The sequence below is a fragment of the Cetorhinus maximus genome, chromosome 17 (genome assembly GCF_964194155.1).
Source record: "Cetorhinus maximus chromosome 17, sCetMax3.hap1.1, whole genome shotgun sequence".
NCBI classification, from domain to species: Eukaryota; Metazoa; Chordata; class Chondrichthyes; order Lamniformes; family Cetorhinidae; genus Cetorhinus; species Cetorhinus maximus.
Window position 1 is genome coordinate 25,210,332 of NC_135895.1, and position 16,892 is coordinate 25,227,223.

At 42.6% G+C, this 16,892-nt stretch overlaps 1 protein-coding gene across 1 annotated transcript in view; it reads left to right on the forward strand.

Annotated features, from left to right (window-relative positions):
• The first annotated feature begins 1,538 nt into the window (after window positions 1-1,538).
• Window positions 1,539-16,892, forward strand: part of mpl (MPL proto-oncogene, thrombopoietin receptor) — a 29,552-nt gene continuing 14,198 nt past the window's right edge. Inside the window, exons 1-7 of the mRNA XM_078560855.1 lie at window positions 1,539-1,878; window positions 4,201-4,327; window positions 5,934-6,109; window positions 9,309-9,466; window positions 10,392-10,551; window positions 11,116-11,224; window positions 13,794-13,969. Of these exons, the coding sequence (XP_078416981.1) occupies window positions 1,758-1,878; window positions 4,201-4,327; window positions 5,934-6,109; window positions 9,309-9,466; window positions 10,392-10,551; window positions 11,116-11,224; window positions 13,794-13,969 (1,027 nt within the window). The 5' untranslated portion in view covers window positions 1,539-1,757. The remainder of the gene's footprint in view (window positions 1,879-4,200; window positions 4,328-5,933; window positions 6,110-9,308; window positions 9,467-10,391; window positions 10,552-11,115; window positions 11,225-13,793; window positions 13,970-16,892) is intronic.

The following is a 16,892-nucleotide window of genomic DNA, read 5'->3' on the forward strand; positions in this document are numbered from 1 at the left end:
ATTTTAGATTTGGAGAAGGAACAGAAATTCCTCAGGGTGGGGGAAAGGCAGGTGTGTGGGCACTCACCTATTGGCAGCCCAGGAATTACATTCTTTAGCCAAGACTCTGGTAACCTGGTTTCACCAACTAATATTCAGAAGGGAACCATTCATCTGGTTCCTAGAATCATAGAATCATTGAAAAATTACAGCACAGAATGAGACTATTTGGCCCATTATGTGTGCGCCACCTCTTTTGTCATGCAATCTAAGTAGTCCAAGTCCCCTGCTCTTTCCTCATAGCCCTGTCATCTTTCCCTTCGAGTATTTATCTAAATCCATTTTGAAAGTTACTATTGAATCTGCTTCCACCAGCCTTTCAGACAGTGCATTCCAAATTCCAAGTCATTGCATAAAGATTTCTTTTCTCCTCACGTTGCCTCTGGTTACTTTGCTGACCACTTTACTGCTACTGGAAACCATTCATCATCATTTACTCTATCAAACGTGCTCATGATTTTGAACACCTCCGCGCCTGGTATAAATTGTGCCCCACATTAAAGTCTGACTCGCAGAGTATACCCAGTATAGTGACAATCTTACCCATTGTCACTAAAATCACCATCCCATTGAACATTTTCGCAACTGTTTCATTTCAGTTCTGACATTTGCCTAGTAAACCAGTTGTCCATGCTGCTGCATCAAACAGGTTACTACAGTCCCGTTTGGGTCAACTGGTTTGTCATTTTACCAATGGAAAGAAAGGAAAAGATGGAGAGGGTTCGGCTCGCAAGACTTTAGTGAGTGCTGTAACTCTGGAAGAATGAACCAGTGCATGCAGGCTGGTCCTCACTGACCTGGAGAATGACACCTGTCTGGAGTCCCCAAACAAAAACTGAAAAAAAGAATAAGAGGCCTATTCCTGCACCCAAATTATTGCATTGTAAGACTGAAGCAGTGTTTCTAAAAGCTGGGTAGTTAAGCTCTTATTCTTCTGCCCTGAGAAAGTTGTGACCAACTTTGCCATCAAAACAGAAGAAATGCTGTGGCCAGAAGGACTGGAAGGTGAGATTGGGCCCTTGCCCACAGAGAGGAAGAAGGAGAAAGAAAGGTGGACAAATAAGCAGTGAGCCAGCTGATGATAAGCAGACTGATAAATCAGGGATTGATTGACTAAACTTAGTTAAAATGAGAGCTTTCTTTCTTGTTCTCCATTTACCTGGCACCAACACGCTGCATTGCCATCTCCCTCACCTCCAATGCCATCTACGTGTTCTCCCTATTACCCACGGTCATGTGTCCCTCTAACCATCAAATCATCACCAAATATTCCAAATAAGATGCGTTCATTTTACTTCTCCACTGCACCAATGTTTGCTTCCACATTGCCGATGCTCATGCAAACATAATCACACTGATATTTTGGGTCAGGACTCTAATTCTCTGGCATATGGGTCCCCTTATTCTAGGAACTCTGACTGAAAAGTTAAGGGCTGTAACCTGTCCCTGTCAGATAAAGAGCGAAGTCCTAGAATTCTTATCCGGCTGCTTTCACATATCTGGTAGAGCAATGGTTTCAGAACCGTTCACTGCTGGGTGATCAGCATTGGTCCTGTTCGCTGAACATCTGGAGTGGTTTTAGTGAGGGTGTGGACCCTCTCTGTATTGCAGACCCACTTCATGGTTTGTTGGTTTCCTGAGGATGTGCCTGTTCCCACTTCAACTTGCAAGCGCCTTCTGTTCTGAGTCAGTCCAACAGCAAGAGCGGAGAGTCAGGAATGCCTCTAGTGTTGCAGAGAAAAATGTTTCGCTGTACCATGTGGCTCCTATTTGGGGGGTGTATGTATTTAAACATTACTTCTGTGCCAGGTTTGGAGAGTTGGACTTTCCTCCAGGGAGGTAAGTTGGATATTAAACTTTTTAAATGTTTGAGGGCACTAAGGGAACCGTAGAGGCTGCCATCTTAACAGCAGATCTTTAAACATGTTTAGCCCTAAGAGTCTATTCAGACCACTGCAAACAGCCACATTTATTATTTGTATTTAATAACTGTGATCAGGAGATCTGGTTTAAGTCATACCAGATTGTATTTACTTCTTACATATAACAAATTAAGTGCAAAAAAAGGCATTTATATGTGTTAAGCAGAAACACACTTTAAAAGGTAGTCAGAATAGCTTGCAGCGAAAATATCAGTCGGGTTGTATTTGAAGCAATAGAAAAAGCTGGGTGGGAATGCAAGCTGTGCGAAGGACACAAAGAGGCTGCAAAGAGATAGACAGGTTAAGTGAGTGGGCAACAAGGTGGAGTATAATGTGATGATCGTCACTTGGTCATAAAAATAGAAAAACAGAGCATTTTTTAAAAAGGCATGAAACTTGTAAAGGCTGATGTTCAGAGGGACTTGGGTGCACTCGTACAAGGAATGCAGAAAGCTAGCATGCAGGTACAGCAAGCAATTAGGAAGGCAAATGCATGTTGGCCTTTATTGCAAGGGAATTAGAGTAGAGAAATAAAGAAGCCTTGCTGCAATTGTACAGGGCTTTGGTGAGGCCACATCTGGAACACTGTGTACAGTTTTGGTCTCCATATTTGAGGAAAGATATACTTGCATTGGAGGCAGTACAGCGAATGTTCACTAGATCGGTCCCTGGGATGAGAGGATTGTTGATGTATGATGAGATGCTGAGTAAATTAGGTTTATATTCTCTGGAGTTTAGAAGGATGAGAGATGATCTCATTGAAACATTCAAGGTTATGACGGGGCTTGACAGGATGGATACTGAGAGGTTGTTTCCCCTGGCTGGGGAATCTAAAACATGGGGGCTCAGCCTCAGGATAACGAAACAATGATATAACACCGAGATCATGAGAATTTTCTTCACTCAAAGGGTTGTGAATCTTTGGAATGCTCTACCCCAGAGGGTTGTGGTTGCTCCATCATTGAATACATTTAAGGTTGAAGTCGGCAGATTTTTGGTCCCTTAGGGAATCAAGAGATATGGGGAGTGAGCAGGAAAGTGCAATTGAATCTGAAAAGCAGCCATATTGTATTGAATGGCAGAGTGCATTTGACGGGCTATATGATCTACCCCTGCTCCTATTTCTTATGTTCTTATTAAATCATGGGTGAACTCAAATGTATAATGCCATGTAAATATAAATATGTGCTATGTAAGGTGCTTCAACATGAAATAACAAATAAAACACTTTGGTAACATTATAATAATGGATGTGAGGGCTTAAAGATTTCCTGTGAGACTGTTATTAACAATTGTTCTTTGCTCGTGTTTAATGCCTTTAATAATGAAAAGACTTACTTGAAATCATTTAAAATCTTATGGGTTAATAATCTTCAACAGATTGTAGTACAATTTTAATTGGATGCATTCAGCAACATCTGAATTTTCTTCAAATATTAATGTAGACCAGAGTCATATATAGTTCTGACCAGGTAGGTTCTCTTCACAGAAGGATACTAGTTAGATTTTGACCAACATTAAATTGTATTGATAACATAATCCCAGAATTATTACTTCAAAGGACACCAAGGAAAAAGGATTAGAGGACAAAAATGGAAGGTATGAAAACTGGTCATAATACTCTGCCAATATGAAAGAAGGACATTCATCTATAGGTCTCCTTCTTCTGGAACATTACTCTGTCATCATGGCATCTCATTGTATTTTGTTAACAAAGAGAAAAGTAATGTGACTACTCAAAACGCGATTAGGCACCATTGGCATAGCTTTCCTTGGGGATTTTCCTGATCAGCCATGATACCTATGCAATGCCAGTTCAGGTCCCAATCTAGGGTGCCCATCAATCTTCCACCAAATTTAAGGCAGGAACAGGAGAAATCCTAAGGGCATTTTTACCATACGGTGGGAGGGTTAGTAATTTTAATCTAACTCACTGAGTGGGAAATCCATGGTATTAGGTGGAATGCCGATTTTACACCCCATTTAACATTGCTCTCTTCATCTTCAATGGAGATTAAAATTAGGCAGGGTGTAAAACCAGTGTTGCCCCCAGTCCTGTTGTTTTTCCCCACAGATGATTTAGGTTAAAATTACCCTACAGTGTCCTAGAAGGGTGAGCTCCAATGGAACAAATGTCCTTTTCTTAACCCTGACATTTCCTATGCCTCTACATACTGAGTGAACAATGTCATTTACAGATAATAAAATGAAAGAGTAATGTTTCGTGTATTACCTGCAGGCACTGCATCATTAGAGTCACAAGCTGAAGAGCTGAAATGTTTTACTCGTACGTTAGATGACCTGACCTGTTTCTGGGATGACAGTGAGAAGACAAATTCTACCTACAAGTTCTTCTATAGCACTGAGTACGTCATAATTTTAGCCTATTCGTGTATACTGTGTTGCTGAGAAAATTACTTTGCACAGAGAGTTGCTGAGTGAGTTGCTGACTAACTTGAGGCCACAGCTGACCAGAAAGGGTGCCAGCCTGTGTAGTGGTCAGGCACCCTTACAGCAGATGGCACAGCGCCATTACTGTTGCTTGATAACGACAACAATGCCTGTAAATATGATTAGTGGCATCTTGCTTGGCATCCAGACTTTGCTGGTTGACAGTCACTTTGGTACGCGTTCTCTCACATGTAGTACCACTGAGAATGTGATTGGGAACCTTCAGAGAAATTATCCAGCTTAACACATATTTGGACCATTAAAAATTGTCTATCTTGAGAGTCGGAGCCTCTACATTCACTAATCCCCTGTCAAAGTGAGTTATGTACTCCAGGTCTATAGATGCAAGTTTATCGTAGGCCTGAGGCCACATTCTTGACGGAATGCGGGAGCTTTTTTTAAAATTTATTGTTTCATGGGATGTGGGTGCCACTGGCAAGTGCAGCATTCGTTGCCCATCTCTAATCTGCCTAATCACCCTTGAACCGAGTGGCTTCTTAGGTCGTTTCAGAGTCAACGGCTCTGCTGTGGGTCAGAAGTCACATGTAGGCCAGACCAGGTAAGAATGGCAGAATTTCTTCCCTGAAAGGGCATTAGTGAACCAGATGGGTTTTTAATGACAACCGATGATAGTTTCATGGTCTCCATTGCCGAGACCAGCTTTACATTCCAGATTTTTTTTAAATTTAGTTGAATTCAAATTCCACTAACTGCCATGGTGGAAGTTGAACCCATGTCTCCAGAGCATTAGTCTGGACTTCCGGATTACTAATCCAGTGACATTACCACAATGTTGCCGTCTCCCCTAAATGCTTCATGCGCTTCGGCAGATTAGATGTCTGTCGTCATTTTATCTGTCCCACAGTATTATCAAGTTTGTTAATATTCATATATTCGAGTCAGTTTTCCTCACCTGGCATTGTTCAGGGACAAATGAGATGGAGACATTGGAAATGAGCTTTACTTGGATGAAGATCCCAGTGCCTGAATTTCTCTCAGGCCTGATTGGAATAATCCAGCACGGCGCTCATTTTTCCTTTATGTTACAGCAATATTTTGGGTTATATTTGGAAGAAGGGCAGAGAAAAATCTGGTTACTGGTTACTGTGCAGGTGTATGCTCAATATTTCACAGTATGCTCCATAGGGTTAACTTTAATTTTATGTGATGCTGTGAAACAGATGAATGCAAATGACTTCAATTGAAATAAAAATCAGGAGAGGTGTACGGTGGGTCACTGATGTGAAGTCAACCACTTTACACTATCACACATTATCAGTTACTTCCACAGAGTGCTGCCAAGTGTATCTGTGTACTCATAGCTGTGTACTCAAGTACATAGAGTGCTATTAAATGTAGTGATAATTCTTGTCCTGATAATGTTAGCTATACGGGAGAGGAGTTTACCACCAGAAACTGGACAAAGCTGGTCTCATCTATGCACTAGAGGCAAAATTTTAACCTTTCTGTAAATTGATAAAACCCTCAAGATGCCATGTTACATGTCTTCTTCCCTTACAGCCAAATAATCCAGAAATCTTGTCACACAACCTCATATATGGTTCTCAGGAATACAGTACGACACGTTTGTGTTATCCCAGCAGAAGACATTCTACTCTTTCAGCCATTTGTCATCGAACTAAGTGAATTGTTTTCCAATGTGTCGAAAATCAGACATGTATCAATTGATTCAGTCGGTGAGTGACAGCCTTTCTGCTAATCTTCTTTCATTCAGTGGACACAGCTTGACACTAATGTGACTGCTTTGTCAGGTATTGGCACTCTTATGTCAATAACAACAACTTGTATTTATATAGTGCCTTTAACAAGGTGCTTCACAGGAGAATGATGAAGTAAAATCAAGCATCAAGCTGCATCAGCTGACATTAAGGCAGATGACCCAAAGCTTGGACAAAGGTATAGGTTTTAAGGAGTGCCTTAAAGTAGGAAAGAGAGATAGAAGTTGATGAGCTTTAGGGAGAAAATTCCAGAGCTTAGGGCCCGGGCATCTGAAGGCACAGCTACCAATGAAGAAGCAATTAAAATCAGGGATGCTATAATTAAGTGAATGCAGATATCTCAGAGAGTTATGGGGCTGGAGGGGGTTAGGTTAGTCAGCGAGTTTGATATGTGAACAGGACTTGGTGTGAGTAATGACATGAGCAGCAGAATTCTGGATGACCCCAAGTTTACAGAGGGTCGAATGGGAGACCAGGCAAAAATGCATTGGAATATATAGTCAAGTCTTGATGTAACAAAGACATGAATAAGGGTTTCAATAGCAGATGAGCTGAAACAGGGGCGAAGTTGGGGAGTGTTATGGAGGTCATCAAGGTCATGTGAAATAATTTATAGTTAGAAGGATATAAGAATAGTGAAATTGCAATATGAGGTTGGGAGATGGAGAAGAGAGACATCTGAAGAGATGATCTCAAATTTTTTATCAATTCACGAGATGTGGACTTCGCTGGCTGGACCAGCATTTATTGCCCATCCCTAGTTGTCCTTGAGAAGGTGGCAGTGAGCTGCCTCCTTGAACTTCTGCAGTCCATGGGGTGTAGGTACAGTCACAGTGCTGTTAGGAATGGAGTTCCAGGGTTTTGACCCAGCGACAGTTAAGGAACGGCGATATATTTCCAAGTCAGGATGGTGAGTGACTTGGAGGGGAACTTCCAGGTGGTGGTGTTCCTATCGATCTACCGCCCTTGTCCTTTAGATGGTAGTGGTCATAGGTTTGGAAGGTACTGTCTAAAAAGCCTTGGTGAAGTCCTGCAGTGCATCTTGTAGATGGTACACACTGCTGCTACTGTGCGTCGGTGGTGGAGGGAGTGAATGTTTGTGGATGTGGTGCCAATCAAGCGGGCTGCTTTGTCCTGGACGGTGTCAAGCTTCTTGAGTGTTGTGGGAGCTGCCCTCATACAGGCAAATGGGGAGTATTCCATCACATTCCTGACCTGTGCCTTGTAGATGGTATATAGGCTTTGGGGAGTCAGGAGGTGAGTTTTTTGCTGCAGGATTCCTTGTCTCTGAACTGCTCTTGTAGCCACAGTATTTATATGGCTAGTCCAGTTCAGTTTATAGTCAACGGCAACCCCCAGGATGTTGATAGTGGGGGATTCAATGGTGGTAATGCTATTGAAAATCAAGGGTTAATGGTTAGCTTCTCTCTTGTTGGAGATGATCATTGCCTGGCACGCATTTTACTTGCCACTTATCAGCCGAAGCCTGGAAATTGTCCAGATCTTGCTGCATTTGGACATGGGCTGCATCAGTATCTGAGGAGTCATGAATGGCGCCGAACATTGTGCAATCATCAGTGAACATCCCCACTTCTGACGGAAGGAATGTCATTGATGAAGTGGCTGAAGATGGTTGGGCCGAGGACACCACCCTGAGGAAATCATGCAGTGATGTCCTGGAGCCGAGGTGACTGACCCCCAACAACCACAACCATCTTCCTTTGTGCTAGGTATGACTCCAACCATTAGAGAGTTTTCTTTGACTTCAGTTTTGCTGGGGCTCCCTGATGCCACACTCGGTCAAATGCGGCCTTGATGTCAAGGGCAGTCACTCTCACCTCACCTCAGGAGTTCAGCTCTTTTGTCCATGTTGAACCAAAGCTGTAATGATGTCAGGAGCTGTGTGGCCCTGGCAGAACTGGGCTTCGGTGAGCAGGTTATTGCTAAGTAAGAGCGACTTGATAGCACTGTTGATGACCCCTTCCATTACTTTACTGATGATGGAGAGGTGATTGGCCAGGTTGGATTTGTCCTGTTTTTTATGTACAGGACATACCTGGACAATTTTCCACATTGCCGGGTAGATGCCAGTGTTATAGTTGTACTGGAACAGCTTGGCTAGGGGTGCAGCAAGTTCTGGACCACAAGTCTTCAGTACTATTGCCGGAATATTGTCAGGACACATAGGGCAGTACCCAGTGCCTTCAGCCGATCCTTGATATCGCGTGGAGTGAATCGAATTGGCTGAAGACTGGCATGTGTGATGCTACGAACCTCCGGAGGGGCTGAGATGGATGGTAATGGTGGTGCCTGGGACATTATGTGTAAGATATAATTCCATGAGGATGACTATATTAGGTTGTTGCTTGACTAGTCTGTGAGACAGCCCTCCCAATTTTGGCACTAGCCCCCAGATGTTAGTAAGGAGGACTTTGCAGGGTCAACAGGGCTGCGATTGCCATTGTTGTTTCCAGTGCCTAGGTTGATGCCAGGTGGTCTGTTCAGTTTTGTTCCTCTTTTGAGGCTTTGTAGCAGTTTTATACAACTGAGTGGCTTGCTACGCCATTTCAGAGTCAACCACATTGCTGTGGGTCTGGAGTCACATGTAGGCCTGCCAAGGACAGCAGATTTCCTTCTCTAAAGGGCATTAGTGAACCAGATGGGTTTTTAACAACAATCAACAATGGTTTCGTGGTCATCATTACACTTTTAATTCCAGATTTTTATTGAATTCAAGTTCCACCAATCTGCCATGGCGGGATTCGAACCTGGGTTCCTAGAGCATTATCCTGGGTCTCTGGATTTTTAGTCCAGCAACAATACCACTACGCCATAGCCTCCCCACTAATGTGCATAATGTGTGCATCTTCTGCAGCACAGCATCTTTTGTAACCTTGCTCTTGGGTGCCTAACATTTAACTTCTAATAAGCTGCAAGTGTTTGATTCATGTCTTAGTCTTGACATAAAGGGGGCATGGTTTTACAAAACTTAGATTCCCAACAATGCTCGGCATAGAAAAGGCTGAAAGCTTGGAAAAGAACATCTCCACAATGACAGGTGCAGCAATTCTCAGATACCTTCCTGCAAAAACAAAATTATTAACTGATTAAAATATGATAATTTTTTTAAGTACTCTCCTTGCATCTCTTCACCCAGTTCTTCTAGACCCACCTTCTAACCTGACAGTGTATTTAAATGGAAATCCACACCAGCTCCGGATTAGCTGGGTCCCACCAAGAAATCCGGATATTAACGAATTTCTAATATATGAAATTAGCTACTGGAGGGATAAATCTGGCCAAGCCTCGGAAAAGGTGAGTAGATCCCATGATAAGAAAAGTATTTCCTGATTGCAATGTGCGACATGCCGAGGTCCAGATATTTTCTTTGGTACATTAACAATAAGGTGAATCCAAAGGCAGCAATAATGTTAACAATCGCGTCATAAAACTTCCCCTATGGCTGCGAGCTTCATGTAACCAGGAAAGCTCCAAGATACAATCACTTACCTTCACTAGCATCTCTTAACTAAAATCATAGAAGCATACAGCACGGAGGGAGGCCATTCAGCCTATCATGCTTGTGCCAGCTCTTTGGTAAAGCAATGAAGCATCTCCTGGTAACTGGGTCCACAAACCCCTTAAAAATGAGATTTCAAGCTGGTCATTGTCTCGTTTTCTATATTTATAAGATAATCAATTCCTCCTCTGACCCTTTTAATAAGGTTTCTGGTTTCTCTCCACCACTCTTGCACCTCACAAAGCTTCTTCACAGCGCTTACTGATTTTAAATCAGAGCCTGTTCTTTTGCCATATTGTTTGAGTTGAAAAATCAATTGTCTCTTTTGGATTATTCAGCAGAGTCCAATTTCAGCCTCGTACTGTGTGGATGGTCTAAAGTTTGGAGTGCAGGACAAATAAAATATAGCACCTACATAATTAGAAGCACACAAATGCGGTTCTGCATATACAGAAACGAACCATGTGAAATATTCACATTTGCACAATGTTCTGATTGGTGAATTAAAATCCGACTCCCTGAAACCACGACACATCGCACAACCCTGGTGCTACTGTTGAACAAAGAGTGTTGTAAGACCTGATTTGTATTACCCCCTAATTTCCACGGGAGAAAAGACACCTAATCCTATTGCATGTGGACTGGATTTAAAACCCTAGTCCCACAGGCTACCCTCTTTCTTAAGTGCTATGTTAATAACCAACCAATCTCTTCTTTCAGAGACAGACTGTCAATACCAAACAGCAACATGACCTTCAGGACCTAAAGGCTGGAATTAGGTATATGGTTCGTTTGCGCACCAAGCCCGATGGCATTTCATTTGATGGGTTCTGGAGCCCCTGGTCAGAAACAGTATCAGCTGTAACTCCCTATTCTTCAGGTGACTTAAAAGCAAATCACTGTGTTAACTCTTTTCAGTCCGTCTTATGTACAGCACAAGTATATAAAAAAGGAGCAAGGGCTTGCTCGGAACACCTACTGCTATGTGTTCTTGTTGCCTTTTGGCTTCCATATGTTGTTAATAAGCACACTTTAAAGTTGGAAAGACCAGAAACTCTTTATGTTTAATTTTGCCATGCTGTCTGCTACAAAGAAGGACCGGATTGAACTGGTTCTGTTATACTTCACATGAGTCCCAGTACAGCCTTGAAATGTGACCCGCTGGAACACTTACACATAAAAATTAGTTCCTAGCTAATTAGTTCCTAGCTTTTTACTGTTATTTACAGATAATACAACAATATATAACAACTACAGTATTTTCAAAGAAGAAATACAGGCCCTGTAACACCCCATAAATAATTACAAAATCCATGTCTTTCTAACAGAAATTTTCTTCCAGTGTAAAATGTAATATTTTTTAAACTAACAAACGAGTCTCATATTCTTGTTGCATCCTGTCTTTTGCCTATTCGTTGACTGAAAGCCTCTCTTTTGTTTTCAGATGAAATAAATTTACGCTGTTCAACCTCTGACCTACAAATCATAACCTGCCAATGGAAGGTGAATAAAACGGAGTCTGGTGCTCTCTATAGTTTGTACTATCAGACAAGGTAATTCTGTTGTGTAAACATTGATATTCAGGATCCTTAGGCGGGGAAGACAGACATTTCCTAGGTTACTGGAGTGGAGTGGGGCTGGGGTTGGAGGAGAGGCTGCAGGGCAGTGATAGGGATGGAAGTACTTATAGAACCCACTTTACCAAAATCTATGGCCTAGTTTAGGGCACCACCTGAGCTCCTCATGATCCATGAACAAAATTGGGGCACTTAGGATCAAAAAGGTAGAGTAAGTGGGATAAAAACAGAAAATGCTGAAAATACTCAGCAGGGCAGGCAGCATCTGTGGAAAGAGAAATAGCGTTTCATTCTGATGAAAGGTCATCATTCTGAAAGGTTAACTCTGTTTCTCTCTCCCCAGATGTTGCCTGACCTGTTGAGCATTTCCAGCATTTTCTATTTGTATTTCAGATTCTCCACATCCATAGTATTTTGCTTTTTTGTTAGAGGAAGTGGGATGTTGATTCAGCATTATGCAAATGAATGAAACTGGAACTTATATCAAATACAAGCAACTATAGAAGCTGTTTGGGTTAAAAGCAAAAGTGGAAACAATTGAAGACTTTTTGGCATTCATGATACACCTCAAAAGCATCTCAACATATATACCATCTTTGAATAATAGGTAACTGGGAATCCACTATCGTTTGTAAAAAAAAAAACTTAGGTATAGTTATTTATATAGTAGTAAAAGAGATGAATGAACATTTCTTTAAGGACAGGATTGAGGCTCCATTATACAAAAGTCTAGATGATCAAATGTTTCAGAAGAAAAGCAAATGACACTTATCCTAGTGAGAACATGGGAACGTCACCTATGAGTCAATAGGTGTTCTTGTGGTTTCCTGGGTTGTCTAGTCTAAAATGGACGCCAACGCTGATCTGATAAGCTCAACTGACCGTGCTCCGGTCTGAACATACCTTGATCTTTTGAGTTCATTACAAGACAGCAGGTCTTGGAAACCAAACACTGTCCTCCAGTGGGAAAAAAGTTTAGAAGCAGGCATTTCGAATACCTTCAAATTAAAAAGGTTGCTAGAATTAAACATTTTAACCATCTGTTGCAGGAAACTGGTCTGATTTCCAACAGTAAATCCGTCTCTCTTTGCCCCCATCATGTATTCTAAAGCTGGCACTATGTGCCCCAGGTTAAAAATGTACTTCAATGTAATTAGTTCCCCGTAGACCTATCCTGCTGTTACGGAATGGCAAGGAAGGTCTCCAAGTGGAGTCCTCATGGCCTGAATTTTTCCCGTGTTGGGCGGGCTCGGCGGGAGTGTCCGGGGGCGGTCGTGGAGCTGACCGCTGCCCGCAATCGGCTCCGCGCCGCCATGTTACGCGGGAGGGCCAATTAAGGCTTGCCCAGCGTAATACACGAGCGGTAACACTCAGCGCTGCCTGTGCTGGGGCAGGGGAGTGGAAGGACGGAGAGTCTGGGCCAGCGCTCTTTCGCACATGCACGCGATAGAGCGCCTCAATCTCCCTGAGGCACAGAGCACGAAAACAATAAATAAAATCAATAAAAATTGAATGAAACGTCCCCTCACGTGACTGTGTCACATGAGATGGGACATGTTTTTATTTTTCAGGGAAACCTTTTATTTAATTCATAAAAGCTTTAGGAAACATCATCCCGCTCGTGGATGAGGTTTCCTAACAAATGTAAAGACCTTTTCGTCTGCCTGTCCGCCAACGTGAGGTTGGACAGGCAGTGTAAACTTGACATTAATTACTTCGTTTATAGCCTTAATAGGCCTTTTAATTATTGGCGGGCGCGCAGCCAGCTCTGGCACGCGCCTGCCGAACAAAACGTTGTGAGACAGCGCGATGACATCATTTTACGCGCTGGCGTGTGGGGCCCACCCCCCGCAAGCCGACTGAAATATCCCGGCCCATGTGTTTGAAAAGGGAGCCTCATTTTTACAAATAGAGCATCTGGTGAAAATATTTTCTATTTGAGCAGCGAATCAGGTTTGTATGGATATGTGAAGAGACGCTTTGTGGTCAACAACAAGGAAAATGGTGCAAATGTCCAACTGAATATTAAAAACAACAACGAGCTCTCTATCATTAATAATACTGCTAACACAGCTTTTTCTTGGAGAGTAATAGGATGAATCGACAGCACCTCCTTGTGGTCAGTAGCAAGTATAAGTGACGGGCTGAAAATACAGCCTTGAAACTGAGGCTCAACTCATGCTGATTTCCAATCTGGAGAGGAGTGTGGAGACTGCTGTAATGATTTACATGATATATTGAAATGCTATGAGTAGATTTGAGAAGTATAAAATAGTGCATTATAGAAATGGGCTACTCTCTCCTTGGCTTTCCTCCTAGTTAATAGGCTGAGTTTTGCTCGATTGGTTCTTTGACGTTGTATGCAGTTTGCAACATCTTCTATTGCTATGCTTTGGCAGCTTGAACCAAAAAAAGAGGGAAGAAGGTAGAGCAGTGTAAGTGACGAATCACTACTTTTGTCAAAGATTTATGAGCAGGCATCTAATCATTTTCTGGTTTGTATTTTGCTGCAGTTAATTTACCAAGCCATTGATTTTTCTGTCAGAAAGGTGGAGTGGAAAAAATGCAGCAATCAAATAAACACTACTGCAGATGATGCCATTGCCTACCATTGCATGATTGCAACATCGGAAGTGAACAAGACTGTCATTATCATTAACGCATCCTATCCACATCACACACAGACGTTTTATAAAAAGCCTTTCAGGATTGAAAATGTTGGTAAGTGAGACAGGATTAGTTACCATGAATACTGTAACATCACATTACATAGACCACGCCTGTCTACAGTGCACATAATTACTACAGTCTTGTGATGTCTCTGTTGTGGTAACCATCTCTCCCTCTTTCCAGCACACACAAACACCAATTAAAGAGAGTGGGTGCGCACTTAGATCTATAAAACATAAAAGTATTTAATTTATGCACTTTCACAAAATGCAGGGCGTTCCAAAGCACTTTACAGCCAACAAAACACTTTTGAATTTTAGTCATTGTCCTTGAAAACACAGGTGCCAACCTGTACACGGCAAGCTCGCACAAACAGCAATGAAATGAATTATAATTTATTTTAGAGTAAATATTGGCCAGGACACCAGAGAGAACACGTGTTCTTCTCATAGTGCCATAAGATCTTTTACATCCACCTGAGAATGCAGATGGGATTGTTGTCACCTCCAACGATCCAAAACTCCCTCAGGACTGTATTGACCTGTCAGTCTAGATTTTTTTGTACTTAAGTACCTGGAGTGAGACTTAAACCCACAAACTTCTGATTCAGATGTAGGAGCACTACCAACTGAACCACATTGGATTTCTAAGGGTTAGGCAATCTGTAATTAGTTACTGAGCTCCCACATTAATAATTGCCTGATAAATGGGAGAAGGTTTCAGAGGTATGTAAAACTTCATTTGAGGCATAGGCAGAAGAGTTTGGTGGCCCCTTTCTTGGAAGGCCAATTCCACAGTGGCTAACTCAGACTTTCATTAGTTGGGTGCTCTGAAGGTGGGATGAACAGTATTGCCAGTGGTTGATACCATCCTGTCAATCCTACATCCATTTATGATGTCAGGCTGCAAGAAAGAAGGCACTTAGCTTAAACAAGGCAGAGACTCAGTAAAACAGAGCATGGTTCAAATTTCCACCACATGTCTCCACACGCTCTGAATGAGCCTCAAATCCGCCAAATGCAGATGCAGATTTTCAAGGCGATTATTTTTGCTGAGTGAGTATATTCTAATTGCCTCTTAGTATTGTGAGACATCGCACTTTTAAAATTTAGCAATGTGACAAATTGCAAGTGCAGCCTTGAGCTGATGTCCTATGATGCATCCCTAATAACCTGGCTCTGGCTGTGAGCTCAGAATCGGCCCTTATATGTCTCCATCAATACCACTCCTTGCACTACTAACACTCTCAGTCTTTCATGTGCTCTCTACTTTTTAGCCCTGCCAAACTGCAAGTCTTTAGAGTAAAAGGCCTGCCCATTCTGCACTACACTTGGACTATGTACCAGTGCCATGTCAAGACGATCAACCATTTTCACTGGCGTCCTCTTCTAGTTTCACCATCAGCAACAGTGCTTCCCGGATAAAATGCCAACCCCCACTAACCCCCCCCACCCACCCCCCCCCCCCCCCACCCCTCCACCCCCTCACCCCCTCCCCCACTGCCACACAGTGAGTACAAGAGCAAGGAAGTTTTGCTAAACCTTTATAATAGAATGGTTAAGCCTCAGCTAGAGTACTACATCCACTTCTGGGCATCACAGTTCAGGAAGAATGTCAAGGCCTTAGCAAGGGTGCAGAAGAGATTTACTAGAATAATACCAATTTGCACTTCAGATGCTCAGATAGATCTGCAAGCGTCCTTTAACACTCACAGCAGGGTTCTCCAAAATGGTCATGGTCTGGTGCGCTCTGCACAACATTGCACAGCAGTGAGGGTTGGAGCCACAGGAGGAATAAGGTGCAGAGCACGTATTGTCTGAGGACAAATCGAAGGAGGGGAAGGAGGAAAATGGTGACTCCATCACAGAACTAGCCATTCACCAGCATAAACCTTCTGAAGATCAGATGGTAGGACAGAATACCAGAAACTGAGGTGCCCACCTGAGCTGACATACCAGGCCTCCACACCAAATTGAGACAGTCACAACTGAGATAGGCTGGTCATGTAGCCAGAATGCTTGACACTCGCTTACCAAAGCAAATCTTCTATGGAGAGCTTGGGTTGGGGGTGTGCTCTCAAGGCGGTAAAAGGCAGGCTACACGGACACTCTGAAGGCTTCACTTAAGATTTTTGATATTGACTTTGAGTCCTGGATGAAGCTCGCCTAGGATCACTGCACCTGGCACAACCAACAGTGCAACCCCCTATTAGAGGCAGAGAGAAAATGCAAGGTGAGGAACTCCTGAGTCAGGAACTCATCCAAAACTCAATCATTTGATATATCCTGTCCTATTTTCAGCGGAACCTTCCGGGCACAGAACAGCCTTAGCAGTCACCTCCATACCCACTGGACCCCTACCAAACACCCCAGATGATGAACATGATCATCTTTGCCTCAAAGGACAAACAAGAACAAGAGGTTTTACCCCACTCACCTGATTTATCTGCTTCTTGGCTTTAATCGTATCCTTATTGCTCTTCACTCTTTCCTCGACTTTGATCTGTTCCTCTGGCTCCTGCTGTTTCTTGATTGTCTCAATTGCTATCCAGACCATTTGTGTTCTCTTGTTCTTTTATGCTGGCCTTCCATTTTGCAGCCACCAGCAGCTTAACCGTGTTTCAATCTCTAACCTTTGAACATTTGCAATTCCTTCACAGCTCAGGGCTCAAAGCGTGTTACCTGTGGCTTTTCCCACTTATGTGTAATATTTCTCACCTTTATATTCCCTGTTGTCCAGTTGTTCTCTTCATCTGCCAACACCTACACACCACACACACTAAACACCATCCAGTTTCCAGATCACTTCCAACATTTAGAAACATAGAGAAACTTAGAAACAATCTCTCTATCAAATTTAAAGAGCTGCCTAGATTTCCTGTGTTAAAATTAGTGATTAATATTGTGCGAAGGAACATGTAGAAGGTGGTCCCTTTCTTACGAGGTGGGTGCTGTCTTTAAGCATAGACAGTAGC